Here is a 17644-nt window from a genome sequence, read left to right as displayed (position 1 = left end):
AAATCTTCGGTAAATAAAACATGGTAAAGTAACACTATACATTTTGAAAAGAACGAGCCTCCCCTTATCAGGCAGTTAGGAATAGAATGAAAGACATATAGATGGAATGAGAATGAAAAAGGAAAAAATAATCCACATTACAGGGAAGGAGAAAGTATGAGGAACAAGTCAAAACAAACCAGAAATAAAATTAGGGAAGAGAACTGTCATGCCCAAATTAGGCATAACATAAGAAAAAACAGTCCCTATTAAAATTATTTTCAATTTAGGAAATTTTTTCCTGATTATAAATTCCTGATAATTTTTTCCTGATAATAATTCCTTTTCTATCCTTCTATATCAGTATTAATGTTCAGAAAGAAACTATTGAAAAACTCCTATCTGCAGTAAAATTAAACATTAATGATAAATATATTTCAACTTTGTTTGATGTCTTTTGGAAGATAAAGCTATGTTAGAGAATATTGTACGTAAGTACATAGTAATAAAAAAATGAAAATCATGAAATTTCAGTTTAAATCTTCGGATTATTGGTCAAGAGAATAAACGTGAGCAAAATTAAATATTTGCCCTGTGCTAAAGCAAACTTCAATAACACCCATTTAGAAATTGAAAAATATAAATTTGAAGTTGTTGACAACTTTGTTTTCTTGGGTCTGTAATCAATATCTGCAGAATTTTCCAAACTAACTTTTTAAAACATTTTCTTGCATATTATTATCAATTAGACTGTTGCAGTACCCTCAACAATAGAGTCTGTTCATGTTCACGCAAACAAATTTTTTTTAATTGTTGACCTTCCTGATAATGATAGTAAACTTTTTTGTTATTATTCTGAAACATCATAAAGATGATTAGGCAAATCTGCAAAAATGAAATAAAATTGATAAGTACCAAACTTTGGGAAACACTGTCTTAGAGCATAGCATAAATTGCTTCAAGTGTAAGGCACTTAAACTATAGCCTTTTTATTTTCCTCGGCAACAGAGCTTCGAAAAACAGCTCAAAGTGGTTGCGAAGTTATCCTGATTATCACACAGTATCAAGAATCGAATCTAGTGACCGAGGATTGTAATAGGACAGCAACAATTGAAAATTCTATTCAAGGATTTAAGTGCTTTGATGTATGGCCCTTTGATTCCCCAGTTTTTAATGAAACTGACTTTTCACCATCTGAAATTATAATCATGGAGAGGAATCAATCGGATCCAAGCTAGGAGCCTTCTCGTGATGCTAGTCATACATCTGGTAGGAATCATACATCTGGTAGGAATTTTACAGACTAATCTACATTAATACCTTCCTTTGCACCGAAGGTTTCAATAAAATCAATTTTAATGATTCCAACACTCAAGAGGGAAAAAAAGTTGCTTTTAAATCAGAAAGTGCTGAGGATTCAACAAGCAGCCCTTATAAAAAAAATGAACTGGATTTATCGAATGAATTTATACTCACCAAAGAAAAAATTAAAGAGCTGGGGATGAATATAAAATTAAAGAAGTTAGATCAAAGTCCCTCAAATTCCTTTTAAAAGAAAAATGTAAATAGTAATCTAAAATCTAAGAAATAACTCCTTAAAGCAAGGAATCGAAACAAGTTAGGTGTATTAAATACATAAGCCCAAGAGACCGAAGCTGTAAGATATTACTTGATTCAAGAAACTTCATTCGGTTCAAAAATATACAGATGGAAATCAAAATATCGACATGATTTAAGAGCCCAAAACTGGACACCCATTCTCAAGATTTGACTAATGATTTGCTTTGTGTGTGAGACTCATTCAGTTGAAAATATGGTACAATGTTTGCAACATAAACTTGGGTTCACGAGAAATGTGCCGGTTGAAAGTTTAAGAAAGAAAAAACGTTTTATATGTACTACCTAAAACATAACTAAATCAAAAACCTATCAAACGTTGAACATAATATGTCTTATAAGTGTTTGTTTTTATAATTAATTGTGTTTTTAATTCCAAGTAAAAGTCATAATTGAGCTTTCTAGTTACAAACTGTGATGTTTTGTGGAAACTTTTTTATATAATTTTAACTTAAGTCATTTACTGAACTCGTATCAGTAAATGACTTAAGTAAAAAAAGCTGAACTCGTAACAGTTCAGAAAATGTAGTACTGTACTTTATATTATGATACTAAACACTTGTTTTGGATTACTTATTCTCTATTATTTATTCAGTCATTTTTGCTCAAATTGTCTAAGTCGGTAGCTGGTTTTACGAATTAGGTAATTTATTTCCTAAATCGTACTGCAAAAATATTTTTACCAAAAAAATAATATTAAACAGCTGACCAACTTTAATCATTAAAATATTTCAAATGTAATTGTCAGTGATTTGTGACTAATAAAAATAAAAATGTGAGAAGTGGAACGATTTATGTAACTCTATAGTGCTAACATACAGGAGGATACGGATTTTTTTTTTTTTTGCAGTTTTCTGTAACATGGAACTCATTTGACACATAATTTATATGGATATATGAGTATCATTTTTTGAAAGTACGTCAATTCTATAGAATTAATAGCACTAACTTAAATTTGTAAGTTTTGCGGAATTTATCAGAACGCTGATGCAACGCGAAATTTATCAAAAAGTTGCATCATTTTTAAACGTATTTTCCAAAAATACCCAAATACAGTCGTCCCCACTTAATTGCATATCGGATAATGGAATAACCCGCTTATATGAATAAAATTTAACAAAACCAAATCATTATATATGAAACTAATTTAAAATTTCCTCGTATAAACGGATACTTGTTGTTTCTAGTCCCCGCTTAATTGCAGGAAGAAGAGGTACTGAAAAGAAAGAAAAATAATAATATTTTGAAGAAATTATTCACCAGTTAAAATGGAATTTCTATTTTTCAGTTAAGAAAATAAGAATACAATCGGTGGTTACTTTAATAGGGACTGATCATTTGTTGCTCTGCATGCGTATTAGGGGTATAGAGTATAAGAATAAATCTAACCTTGCTAGCAGTTGTACATTGAAGTAAATGAAGGACCCTTCTTTCACTAATTTAGAATGTAAAAAGTACAGAGTGATTTGTTTCGTGGTCAAGACTTGCAGTCCCCTCCGATTAGTTTTGATAAGAAAAGGTTTCAAAAACCTAACACACAAGTGTTAAGTGTTTCTTTGATATTCATATTTTATGATGCTAAAACACAGACAGTTTTGTTTATTGATCATAAAGTAGAAATTATTAAATCAAAAAACTACACTATGCATGAGGTTGACTGTGTGTCTAGAAATATTTGCTGACATCTTTCACAAAAATAATATTTAGTTCAAAAACTAAACTATAACTTTATAGAGTTAATAATAGCTTAATAGTGTTGCGTAGCCGGCATAACTAGCGGAAGAAAAAAAAATAAAAAAGATTGCGCACAAGATTAAACAGCAAAAAACTATAATAGTTCCAATCAAAACTAAAGTATTTTCAACCGATCCTTAATTAAAAAGGGGATGATCCATTCACACTGAACACACGTTCGTCAAATATTGTTATCGGCCCTTTAATTGGTATGTTCAATTGGTATGTTTAATTGGTAAGTTCATCACCCCAAACTGGTGTTCCAAAACCAGGGTGTGACAGGAAATATGTTTCATCGAAAATCTCTACTTTAAGTAAAGGCACTTAAACAAAGAGTAGAATTAAAATAAATATTAAGTAAGTTAAATTAAAATATAAATTAATTTACGATATAATTAAAGGCATCGTAACAATAGCGCTAAATTTTTAAAGTTATTTTATAATTTTTTTCAAAGCGAAATTCATCATAAAGTTGTATCATTTTAAAATATATTTTCCAAAAAAAAAAAAAAACAAGTATGTCTAGAAATATTTATTAACATCTTTCAATAAAAATCTTATTTAGTTCAAAAACAAGCTAACTAAAGTGCATATTTAGCGCTAACGTAAAAGTTGACGATTTGATATTTTTTTTAAAAAGTTTCCATATGCATACCTGCCAACTTGTGCAAACATTGAGGAAAATTTTTCTTCATTTATTAAGTAAAAATAAATTATTTATTTAATTAAAAATAAATAAATATTTACCACAAGAAATCAATAATTCAGATAAATGATGTCTATATGTTAGGAGGTCATGCTTCTATTTTCAATTGTATGTATAGCACTAGCATAGAAATGGACGCAGCGAATTTTTTATAACTTGAGATTCATTTTATACTGGTTTCACAGTAAAATATATGCATCATATTTTATAAAAATACCTATACATTTATAGAGACATTTAATGACGTTTTTTTTAAAGAAATTCATATTTGTTCCGATATTTCAGAGGCTAGACGTCATATGTGCTAACATAAAGATGATAAACTAGTTGCGCAGACAAGTAAGATTCATTTGAAACTGCTTATTGTTCATTGGAAATTTGAATACATAAAGACTAGCTAAAGTGGTAGATTCAACTAGAGTTCTACGTCTGATGACAATATAAATTTAAACTATTTTCTGACGCTACAAAAAGAATTTATTACTATATTATATGTAGATAAAATATATCGTCAGTCACAATTCTGATCACTTTTTGTCCAATTATTTAACTTAAATAAGTGCTCCGTGCATCACATACGAGAATTCAATTGTTTCCTGTCCTGGTATATTGCTAAATGTAAATTATCATCAGTAAAATTTTAACCTCTTCTCGACCAGTTAAATTGATCCAAGTATAACTAAAATTCATTGTCTGATGACGATAGAAGTTTCAAAGATTTCCTGACCACTGCATTTATCGTTGTTTGTAACCTTTAGGAATGTTGGATGTAATGGCTATGTTAAATTGTAGTTTATCTTAAGGCAAATTTATTCATTAATTAATGTTAATAATTTATAATAAAAATACAAATTTATTTAAATTTTTAAAAATTAAGAAGGTAATATTCTAATTATTTAATGAAGTATAAAAAGAAATCCGCAAAAAACATTAATATACATGAAATTTATTTTTATACTTTACTTTATAGCAATGTAAAATAAAAAAATAAGAATGATTTACTAGTAGATCAAGAAAAGTCTTCCAACAAACAATCTATTTTATTTCTTTATTTTTTTAAGTACTTCATATTAAAGATAAACTGAATTTTCAAATGCAAAATACATTTTGTTTCAAATTCAACACATTCACACTATGTACTCATTTTTCAAAGTTTCAGAGTGGAAAACTAAATTCCTATAGCAACATTTCATTATTACACAATATTGAACTGCAACATTGCTGTCTACAATAACATTGAATTCTATTTTAGTCTGACATACTTTTTCTCATGTTTTTGTTAACCTGTCTGTATAACAAATTCTTTTTAAAGGCACACTCTATAAAAATTTCATCTCTAGATTACGGTCAGTGACTGGTAAAAAGTGTTCGAGACACTGAATGCAAAAGTAAATAAGTTAAATTAATGCCTATAAAGCTAACATGAGCATGGTCCCTAACCCTAAATTGATGTTACATTCGTAAAAGTTATCTTCAGTTCGGCAATTGATACTCAATCAAAGTGTTTGTCGAATCAAGGCGAATCGAGGAGATATATTGTAATAATGCCATGAGTAAGAGAGATGGGTGTTCGTTGACTAATGACGAGAGAGTGCCAGAGAGATGTTTTTTAAAGAGTGCTGGCTAGGATTAGCTGTAATCACCATGGAGAAGGGTATAATCCTGTAGGGTACGATCGAGTTAGAAGGGCCGAGATAGCCTGGTTGGCAGTCACGTTCGTGAGAACGTGTAGTAAATGGTGACTGGGGCACGTTAAATCTGTCGGGTCACAAAGTCTTCCATGTTCCCATAACAAATTATACCTCTGGGCTACTGAATTGGAGATTGATCGTTCTCTGCTTCAAGTCAAAATTACGATCTGTGGATGAATTAATGGACGTATGAATGGGACCGCCCTATAAACGGGTGTGACGTATGGGTGTGACAGAAGTTGAATTTTTGGCATAGAGGACGCCACTAGAAAGCAAGAACAATCACACCGCCTCTGCCTTACAATTACTTAGAAAGTAACAACAACAATTAGAAAGATAACCATATAAGTTAAAGGTCAACGTAGGTGCTTTTACTGAATGTCGTTACAATTACGAGTACTTGGTTTTTTTTTCCTCAAAGACAGGAGCTGGGCAATAATTTTACGACCACTCTCTGAATTTTATGTTAATTGCTTAGAATGCATCTTTAATTAGAAAAGGAATATTTTACAGTGCTTTAATTTTTCATAACGCTTGTTTGAACCGATAGATTTTCGTTATTTAAGCAGTATCACCAAACTGTACTTAAACAAACCACAAAAGTTTTTTATTAAACATTTAAGTTTTTAAAAACGTCCTTAAAAATTGCGATTTGGTTACTGTAGTTCCGAAAATATGGCTTCAAAAGAAATCTAAAATTTTGTCTATTTGAAAGACAACAAAAACGTTAAAAAAAAAAAAAAATTCTCAATTTTATGCCAGTTTAAAATTAAGTTCATTCAATATTTCCTTCCCCTTAGTTTTCCAATCTGGAAGTTTCCAAAAGTTTGTTTAGAACTGAAATATTTTGAACTACTTTTCAGGTTCTTGAAAATATGGCTTTTATAAATGACAAACTTTTATCTACATTTAATGTTTTCATTAAGAAGCAGTTATCTTTTTTAGTATGTTATCTTGAACTGTGCGCTTAGGCAAATACTTAAGTAGAAAAAAAGGATTAAAAAAAAAGTTCATTTAAACTAAGTAAGCAAAATTATGGCGAGCATCACATAAGACGTTGTTTGGCACAATCTGGGCACAGAATATCAGGTCCATCTGTTATGAATCCTTTTCCTACAAGAGAAGTTTGACATTCAGCACACTTGAAACAATCGTTATGCCAATTACGGTCTTCAAAGGAGATAAATCGTGTTCCACCGATTCCTACAAAACAAAACTTTCTTTAGACAAAATATAGTTTATCTATATATGATTTCTAATTAAAACATAATGCAGAGTAAAAGAAGTAAAATATATATAGATAATATTACGGAAATTGTTTAAACAATTTTATGAGATATTAATTATTATGCACTAAGATACGTAAAATGTGCATAGAAAATTTATACCTCAAAAACTATTTGATCGATTTAATTCAAACTTTGTATTTTTATCAGTTAAAGTGACATCGCTTGAAATGTAATAAAAATTTACCTTACAATTCAAATTGTTTTCGACTATCATTAAATAAAATAATAAAATATTATTAAAATTTATTTTTAAATGCGATAATCTTTGGTAAACTACAAATTCAATAATGTGAGCAAAAAATATTTCGATTTGCTTAACACTAGAAAGACTAAAACTTAGTATATACCTATATTGCCCAAAAGCAGTCAAAATGACTGGATTGTGAATGTGTAAAGAAATTTGTTTAAAAATAAATTTTTAATATTTTTTATATTATTTACAGTTATATAACAAGTTATTAGTAAATATTAACAATAAAAAAATTATATGTTGTACAAAAAGTCGCAAAATTCTAAGAAATTGTGTCATTATATACATCATTGTTTTTCTAATTGAAAATAAAAAGCAGTCAAAATGACTTCCTTGGGCAATCTAGAGTTAAAGATCGCTCCAGATTCGGTAAAATAAGCAAAAAGAGAAATTAAGAAACCTAAAATCTCGATCGCTTTTCTGACGAAACTGTTGGGACCATATTTTCCAGTTTGTGTCTACCCAGATTGCTATTTTCTTGGTTTTCAAATCCGTCGATCAAAAGATTTGTTTATTCAGAGACTTTGTGTCTGATTCCTTAACATTATTCATAGCTTTTCTTAAATAATTAGTATATTTGAGGTCAACCTTTTGAACTATGGAGATTGCTTTTTAATACATGAAAATTCAATCACTGGATCAAAATTATATCTATCGCTTTCTGAGCAATAAAGTAAGCAAAAACACACATTAACCTAAGTTATTTTGAAGGCTTAAAATAAAAAAGGCGAAATAACAATTTACACAAACTAAATTTAACACGATTGAAAGGACACACTTACCAGTGATAGGTTTAACACATAAAGTGCATTTCTTTGCAAAAAGTTCACCAAAACACTGAGCACAATATGGTCTTTCATCTCGAGATGTAAACCGCTGACCAGCAAGAGATGTTCCACAATTGGTACAAGAGAAACAATCTCTATGCCATGGTTCATTTCTATATGTCACTCCCCCTGCAGTTATAGTCTGAAATAAATACATTCTCCAGTTTAATTCTCTTTATTTTAAAGCGAAAGAAATAAGTCATTTTACTACTGAGGAAAGCAGGATGAAAAGCACCAAAATCAATTTGATTTTCCTGGTTGCTTCTAACAGCGTTTCTTACAACCATCAAACTGGTTTTTATGTTTTCAGTTTAACTTCTGTCAAAAATGTTTCGTTAAACTTTGATAGCATTTGATAATTTAGATACTATCAAAGTCTCTGATAGTATTGAAATTGATAGTATCTTAAATTTTAATTTCCGACCCATAACGTACTTCACCTTGAACACTTTTCGCATCTTTATTTTTAGTTTCAACAATTACAGTCAGAAGTAAAATCTAAAGATCCTGTGCTGTATTTTTGCAACGTAAACAAATTTAAAATAAAAACTACTTAACTTTTTTTCCCACCTGGGTTGACATTCGTCAATTCGGGCGTTGATCACTCTTTCAAGGGGACCCTATATTAGGTGGGCCTACAGAGAATAAAAGGACAGTGAACACCCATGGCGGGATTCGAACCTTTCTGATGCAACTCCAGTTCCAGTCTGATCCACCAACCACTTAACTTAGAAACAGTCCCAAGGAACGACACCTTGTTGTATCTTGGGGCAGTTTCACGTCAACTGACCTTATGTCAACAAACATTTTACAACCATCATTTTATTTTTAAAACACTTAATTGAGAAAATACGTATTTAGATGTCTTTCCCAAAGAAGAGAAGTTCTTATTTTTAAAAAAAATAGGAAAATAGTAATGAAAGTAAACATGTTTCGAGCGCTTTAAAATAGTTGTCTCGCCAGACATGGATGAAGAAAACAAAAGTAATTTAAAACAGAAAACGAAGAGTTGCAAACAAAACTAAAAGTAATATGGTAGCCAAGAGTGAAACAGAAAATCAGTAATATTAGTACTTTATTTACGTCATACTAGAGCTGCGCAATGAGCTATTGGCGACGGTCTACGAAACATCTGTGATGAATATAATCCGAATAAATACTATTATAATTTTGATCCTCTGTAGAGGGGAGTTGTTGGCCCGAAGACTTATTCTCGAAGTCGAGCACTTTAAGGTTAAACTGTTTAAAAAAGGACCGATACCGCGCAAGCTTGGTTGCTTTGTAAGCTGATCAAAGTGGCCACCCGCCCCCTCACTTATCACTGCCTGTGATGCTTGACTTCGTGTCTTTCGATCAGTCTATTGTGGGACGAAACAAAAAATTTAAAATAAATAAAGGTGGAAAAACAGAGTCATGTTCCCAATTTAACACTTGCGGAGAATATTTCTTAAGAGTAATGGAAGGAGAACAAAACTTGAACCTTTTTATCATTTTCAACATATTAAAAACTATTTAAACAAAGGAATTTCATTTATTTATGGGACAGAAAAGATACAAAGGATAGAAAAGATTTTTTAGAAAAAAAAACAATTCTGATTGAAGAATATAGAAACATCTAGTTCACTGCTTCAAAATTCATAGTATGCAAATTAGAATATATAATGAATGTATTGTAAAAATATATTGAACGGAAATATAATATTACATTTCCTGTATTTAAAAGATAGCATCAGATTAGAACACTAGTCCTTGTAGCAAAAGATATAGAAATTTTTAAAATTTACGCATATATTGAGCCTTATATACAATGTGCAAAAAAGAAAAAAAAATGACTCACCCTGAATAACTTTTAAACTAATGATCGGATTTTCACGTACTAGGACTTAAACTTTATGGTTCGCGTGGGCGAGAGGGTGGAGAATTTTAAATATGCTAATTAATGTGTGCAAACAACATTTTAAGTTACAAAATCAGACACAAAAAATACTTTATCTTAATAAAATATACCTTTTTTTCAGACGGATTTCGATTCCTTATCCTCATAGCATAGGACATGCAGTCGCAATCTGAGAAATATGTTCACAATAATTTGATCAGAAGGACGGTGCTTTTCTTTATTTTTGTTTCGTTTGTTTTGTTTTGTATTTTCTTTATTTTTCTTTATTTTCTTTATTTTTGAAGTTCGTTTACCCAAAAACCTTAAGAAAGTCGTACATTTAAAATTTAATTTCTCAGGAACTATTCATACTAATTTCGCTCTAATTTTGTATTTTGCCATTTAAAATTACGTTGTTTAAAATCATGAAAAAAATGTGTACTTTAAAATACAAAATTTATTCGCCAATTATTAAATAAACAATAAAAAATTGATAAATAATTATTAAACATTTATTTTCGAGTAGAGTTATCTTTAGATAAATGAATTTTATAATTGTGTGCAAAAAAATTTTAAATTCTCTTGAAAAGTTCTCAAGATAAAACGAAATACGCGAAATGTAAAATTAACATTAGAGACTTCAAACTTTCGACCGCTCCCCCAAACAAATTATAAGGACCACATTTCTCAGATTGCAACTACCCCCCACTATTTCAAGAGTCAGAAATTCAAATCAGTAGGAAAAAAAGTGTGTTTATTCATAAGTTCTTTTGTCTGATTTCGTAACTTAAAATATCGTCTGAGCTAATTAATTAACATACCATCGAAATATGGGAAAATCCGATTATTAGATCAAAAGTCAGGGGGATTCAATTCTAACATGATTTAAAAGCAATCAAAATTGCAGTTTGTCTAAATGAATTATAACTATTTTATCAAGTCTTAAACATTTAAAAATATTATATTTTTAATTAGTTAAAATTGAATAGAATATAATAGACTCGTATTAAAAAGTAAAAAAAAAAAAATACAAATAGTTACTTTTAGGTTTTGTTCTAGACTTTAATTTAATGCTTCGGATGTTCACTTTTGCAGTGATGTTATTCCTGGAAGTCATTTTATTCTTAGAAATTTTCAATATCTTAACTTAAAACACTCTCCGCTACATTTCTTTCTTACATTTTTAAAAGGTTCTAAAAATATACATAAAGTAACACTATGTATTAAATCATCCATCTATCACGCAAATAGTTTTGCCCATCCTCAAACTGTCCTAAGTTGAAATATATTACGGTGAAATTTATAAACTAGTTGCCTTTTAAACTAGTTGCGTGTTTAAAAAATAGGAAACAGCTCGAAATGCGTATTTAGAAAAATGGACACAGCTAAAAAAGCGTGTTTAAGAAAATGAACACTGCTCGAAATGCATTTTTAAGAAGAGAAACAGCTTAAAATGCGTGTTTAAGAAAATGATTGCAGGTCGAAATTGTTAAGAGTGGTTAGTTACTCCTCTAAGCACATTGAATTAACAGATTAACAGAATTAAGTTTCGGTCATGTGTTGAAAACAGGTATTATTATTTATTTATTTTTTTTACAGATAACGTAAGTGGCGTAAGTTAAATTTGCATAAAAGGCACGTATTGTTGAAAATAGTTGTCACTTCACTATGCCATTTAACGAATTCACTAACTATGTCGCTGTGTCTGGGTGATGTACGATGTTACCCTTATATATTTATGCTGTACTCTAAGTCAATATTTTTCAAGTTGTTTGCTGTATCGAGATGGTACTGTATTTAATAAAAATATTTAAATCTATAAGTTTCATCGTATGTGTTACCACATTCACTCACTATCAAGTATGCGTGTTCTGCCAATTGAAATGCGTCTTTAAAAAAATTAGCACAATGTGTGTTTAAGATAATGCCTTCTTACTTTCTTTTTTTAAACACCTTGCATAATCATAACGGGGAAATATCCTGGATTTGGGGGTCGTGGTGTAACTTTTCAGACAATATATTCAGATTGATGTAGTAGTTTCTTTTTAAAAACTAAATTTTTGGACGTAAATTTTAATGTAACCATTATAAATATATAGGACCCGGGACAACAAAGTAAAAACAACTGCTGAGTTTAAAAAAAAAATTTTTTTTTTTGAATGAACAACATATTACAAATTTGTTTGGATCCATTAGTTTAATTCTTCAAAAAAAAAAAAATAATAAGAGAAGAAAGGAAACAAATGCCATTTTTTAACGTGCAATTTGAACCATATCTAGTTTTAAACACACATTTTGAGCTGAGTCCATCGTCTCAAACACGCATTTGTGCTGTGTCAATTGTCTTAAACACGTATTTTCAGCTGTGTTCCTCTTCTTAAACGCGATTTTTGAGCTTTGTTCAAAATAAAAAGCTCACTGACGAAGTGCAAATTAAAACAAGAGGATAGCGTAAAAGAGAAAAAATGGAATACAAAATTAAATCTTTTTAGCTTTTTTTCACAATAAAATATTTTTTCACTGAATTGAAATTAAATCGTACCTACCTGATTGCATTTAATACATCTTGTAGCATATTTTTGCTCATAGCATGTTGTACAGTATATATCATTTTCTCGAGGAATAAAACTTTGAGTGCCAATGGAATTTTTGCATACAGAACAGGTGAAGCATTTTTCATGCCATTGGCGCCCTTTATATTCCATCTTCTTCGTTCCTATTTAAAAAACATTTTCTGTTATTTTTTTTTATTTCTTCACATAGTAATGGAACATAGAGTAGTCTTAAAAATTTGACAAAAAGTTAAAGGAAAATATTACTTTTAAAAGTGACTCTTCGGTTTTTTAAAGTTGGAGTTGGCAGCACTGCTATAATTAAAATCTGTGCTACATCTTTGTAGTTATATTTTAAAGTTTTTATTTTACCAGACCGTGTTTTTAAAAAAAAGTGCATTGTTCGTGTCTTTCTCAATTTCAGTTATTTGGGTAATAAAATTAACAACCCAATATTTTCCTAGACCTTTTTACACTTGCAAAACTATCTATTGTAACATCTAAAGAATCCCAGTGCTTTAAATCGTGGCTATTGTGCATTAAATATGTCGGGTCACAAAGTCCTCCAATTTCCTCAAAACAAATCAATACCTCTGGGGGGAACTGATCGAGGAGTTAGTTCCCTTGTCTTTTGAATTGGGTTTAAAATTACAAGGCGAAGGAGTTGAACAATGGTAGCCGGAAACTCAAATTTAGGTCCGTTCTTCAACGACGGTTATAAAATAAAAAGTCAATTAAGCGATTGTCGCAATTCGCTATATTTAGTAATTCTATGTAATTATTAGGTAAACAACTGTGATTTTATTAGTAAATTCACATTTTCGTGAATAGCACATACACATTTTATATTGTGTTTTACCTATGCATAAAATATGCATAGGTCGTAGTACAGCAAACTTAGATTTGCCAATTTTTATTGTTGGATGTTGCTTTGACACTTGATATGCTTCCATCAAGGTGCACATTTGGCTTTGTGGACTTTCCTTCCATTTTCTGTGACAATAATGTACTCAGCTCCACCAGAAGTCTGGTAAGAAAGTTTATCAGATGAGTAAAAATTTATTACAAGTTTTTTTTTTTTACGTTTCATCAGAAACTTTGTTACTAAGCTATTTCTTTTGTTTTGGAAGTAAAGAGTATGCGTTGAACAGTACAACGTTTTCTTAGAGATACAGGTAATGCACGGTTGGCTTTTTTAACAGCTTTCCCCAATACCCAAGGAATATTACAATGTAAAAAATCCGTGTAAATGTTTAACCAATACTTGGCGTAAAGTTTCTAATTGCACCATAAATTGGTTAAATGAAAAATTGTTTTATTTAGGTTGCACCATAAATTGGTTAAATGGGGAAAAATTTTTATTTAGGTTGCACCATAAATTAGTAAATATGATCGAGAAATACATTCATGGCCCAATCGATTGCACGAAACTTTCATACTATGAGAGGNATGCATCTGCTTTGATACTTGATATGCTTCCATCAAGGTGCACATTTGGCTTTGTGGACTTTCTGTCCATTTTCTGTGACAATAATGTACTCAGCTCCACCAGAAGTCTGGTAAGAAAGTTTATCAGATGAGTAAAAATTTATTACAAGTTTTTTTTTGTTTCATCAGAAACTTTGTTACTAAGCTATTTCTTTTGTTTGGGTAGTAAGGTTACAGAGTATGCGTTGAACAGTACAACGTTTTCTTAGAGATACAGGTAATGCACGGTTGGCTTTCTTAATAGCTTTCCCCAATACCCAAGGAATATTACAATGTAAAAAATCCGTGTAAATGTTTAACCAATACTTGGCGTAAAGTTTCTAATTGCACCATAAATTGGTTAAATGAAAAATTGCTTTATTTAGGTTGCACCATAAATTAGTAAATATGATCGAGAAATACATTCATGGCCCAATCGATTGCACCAAACTTTCATACTATGAGAGGCACGAGCTTTAACTGTGACTGATAACTTATTTTGTAACTGTTGACTGATGGACGATTTTGTTGTTGAAGCTTGATATCATCTCATGCAAGTTGTCCTTGAAATTGTCGATTTATTTTGCAGGTAGGTAAACTTTTCTGATTTATTTGCATTAATTACAGTTCATTCCTCTCATATCATCTTTTAAAATTTTGTTGTCTGTTCTGAAAGAGTTAATTTCAAATTTCTTCTAGGAAACTATATTTATTGTATGAATAATTGAATATTTTAAAATCTATATTAGCTCTTTTTCAGTAAATAAGCAGATACATCCATTTTATGCGCACAGAAAGTACAATACCAATCACAAATAAACGGCAAATACGGCAATCTTAATGGCTATATCACACGAGAGAAAATATGTGCAACTGCAAGTGTAACTGCAAGTGTAAGTGCAACTGTAAATGAAATTTCTCCAAAAATTGCTCGTGTGATATAGAAATCACGGTTGCACGAAATATCTGCAACCGTTCAGGCAATTTCTTTCATGAACCAATCAGATCGTTTGCTTAGTTTACANGCATAAGCAGCACAGCTTTCCGCCAAATTTACTGCTGGGGAAAATTTTCTAGGTCCGCATTTTAATTGCATTCAACTGAACAAAAAAAATCGTATATACTTTTTGTTAGGATTAAAACTTTTTACCAATATCTATGCTTCTGTTTTGATTTTCATGTTATATATTGCACATTTTCGTTTGTAGTATCACATAATTACACGAAATTTTGTCTATTCATTCTCAAATGCCTTTGTTGTAAAATTTTCTAAGTGAATTCCCGTTCAAATTTCACATAAGCACTAGAGAGAATGGCAGCCGTTGTCATGGAAACTGGGTTTCTCTTTGGCGCACGAGGTAGGAAAAAAAAGTGGCCAATATTGGCAATTATTCACCAAGAATCTTACTGAAATTTTGAACAAAATACCGAAGAGAACAAGAACATTTTAGAGCATTTAGAAATAAGCTGATTTCTTATTATATATTTTTTTAAATAGATTTACTAATTAATATTTTTTAACTAAGCGAAACAAATTTTAAATGAAACAAAATATCGTATTTAAGAAGTTAATAAATATATTTTTTTATTAAAGCTAAATAAAATAAAACATACTTAGATGCTCATAGATTATTATTATGTTTGTTACAAATTATGTTTGAATATCGATCTGGATCTGCATATTTTTTGTTAATATTTCCAAGTTATGTCATTATTTTTTCATTTCTTAATTTACTTCAAATTTATTATTTCCATACGTCAATGTAATTAATATTGGAATGTTTCCTTAATTAGAGATTGGGAGTTGACCAATCCAATATTTGCCTACTCTTTTATATAAATTTTTATTTGTGAAAGTAATATTTTCATTTTTAAATAATAAAATAATTTCAAAATACTTAGTAATAAGAGTTTGCTTCAGCCTAAAATTAAAATTCTCTTTGAAACATTAGGGGTACTAACTCTATTGCATCTGTTGGTTCTTTAACAAATGAAATGTAAAAAAGAATTTTAATTTTACTTGATCGAATATATCAACTTGAAGAAAGAAAACATTTTTATATGAAAGAAATTAGAATTTTCTGAGATTCCCATAATTTTAGCAAATAGATTAAAAATAAGACTTGTATGTATGTGATTTAAATAATACAAGAATCACATACCTGCTTTAAACACTTGGTTGCAACCATCACATCTAGATGCAAAAGCAGCGTCATAACAATTTGCGCAATACACTTTTTCAGCTTTTGACCCAAAAGGTTTATCAACTAATGACACTTTACATTTATTACACAAAAAACATGATTCATGCCAGTGTTTTTCTTTATAAGAGAGATCCTAAAAAGTAGAAGAAATATTATTATATTCAAAAACATCAACTAAACTATTAGTTTTACCGACTTAGTTTTAGTCTCAAAAACAGTATTTCACTTATCCAGATAATAGTATTTAAGTTTTTTTCTTTACTTACCACCTCAGTAAATTCAAGATGGCAGCAAGAGAAGAACACTTTGATTACGTAACTAAAGTAGGGAATTGCTAAGTGTGGTCTGCTATACCAGAAAAACAACTTACAGGGTGAGCAACGTACTCAAATTTAGCATATTATCATATGCATACCGATCCAGTGCATCCACATAAGAAGCAACGTCACCTGTGAACCGGTTGTTGGACAGCTCTACATATATGGTCAGGTGCACCGCCATGTTTTTCTTTTTATGTCAAAATTTGTGGATGCTATAAATATATTCTCAAGGTTTAAATTAATAGTACAGAACTGCTTATCAATAGTGTAAAAATCTCCCTAATCCTTTCGTAACCCCAGTAGTGATTTTTATTGAACAGCCGACCCAATTAAGGTTTACGACTACTAATGTTTAACTCCGTAGCCTTGTAATTTTGAATCCAATCCAGAACTCCTGGATCAAGTATTGAGACAAATTAGTCATCGGGGAAGACTTTTTGATGGAACTAGCCCGCATTTGTGTTATAGGGAGAGGAAAACTACGGAGACCTCCCACGGTTAGTCAAATGGCAATGGGACTTTAACCCAGGATCCCTCTACCACTGAGGATATTTTACTTCAGTAGAGGACGTTGCAAACCCTCTTCAAGAATCTCTGCTGCTGTGCCCTAAATGTTATTTTTTCCTTTATAGACAGGGACCGAACCAAACTTTGGGGGCTGGTTCCATTATGTCTATGGAGGCTAGCCTTTTACCTCTGATGGAGTCAGGAAGCAAACTCCAAGGTCTTCTTATTGTCAACCAATTCCTTAGTAGTTGAACACAAAAATAATTAGGGAAAGGATGGATATTTTGTTCTTAAAGTTGTGACCCAATATGAATATCAAAGTTTACCCCCAAGTTGAGCTTTAGTAGCCTCAATCTTGAATTTAAGAATAAGGAGAGGTGAGCAGAATTTAAACATTGTATATAGGCAAATAATGTTTTCGATGTATTTTTTTACGTTGAAACTAATAATATTAAAACCAACTCGATAGAACTAAGGTTCTATGTACAAACAGTACAAATTTTGGCTACATTAGAATTATTGAGATTAGAATTATTTAAAGATTTATTTAGCAAAATAGTGTGAGCAATTTAAAGTCTGGAAACATTGATTTGAATAGTGAGCATCTATTGTAAAATGCTGCTAG

At 30.3% G+C, this 17644-nt stretch overlaps 1 protein-coding gene across 3 annotated transcripts in view; it reads right to left on the bottom strand.

Moving 5' to 3' along the window:
* Positions 1-5070: 5070 nt before the first annotated feature.
* LOC107437443 (four and a half LIM domains protein 2) overlaps positions 5071-17644 on the bottom strand; it is an 84244-nt gene continuing 71670 nt past the window's right edge. For all 3 annotated transcript variants that reach the window (XM_021147608.3, XM_071187841.1, XM_071187839.1), the window contains 4 exons: positions 16151-16325; positions 12516-12685; positions 8049-8235; positions 5071-6930 (listed from right to left, as the gene is read on the bottom strand). In XM_021147608.3, coding sequence (XP_021003267.1) covers positions 6773-6930; positions 8049-8235; positions 12516-12685; positions 16151-16325 — 690 coding nt within the window. In that variant the 3' untranslated portion in view covers positions 5071-6772. The remainder of the gene's footprint in view (positions 6931-8048; positions 8236-12515; positions 12686-16150; positions 16326-17644) is intronic.

The sequence above is a fragment of the Parasteatoda tepidariorum genome, chromosome X1 (genome assembly GCF_043381705.1).
Source record: "Parasteatoda tepidariorum isolate YZ-2023 chromosome X1, CAS_Ptep_4.0, whole genome shotgun sequence".
Lineage (NCBI taxonomy): Eukaryota > Metazoa > Arthropoda > Arachnida > Araneae > Theridiidae > Parasteatoda > Parasteatoda tepidariorum.
Note: the sequence above shows the minus strand (reverse complement) of the source record. Positions and strands in the feature narration are given on the sequence as shown.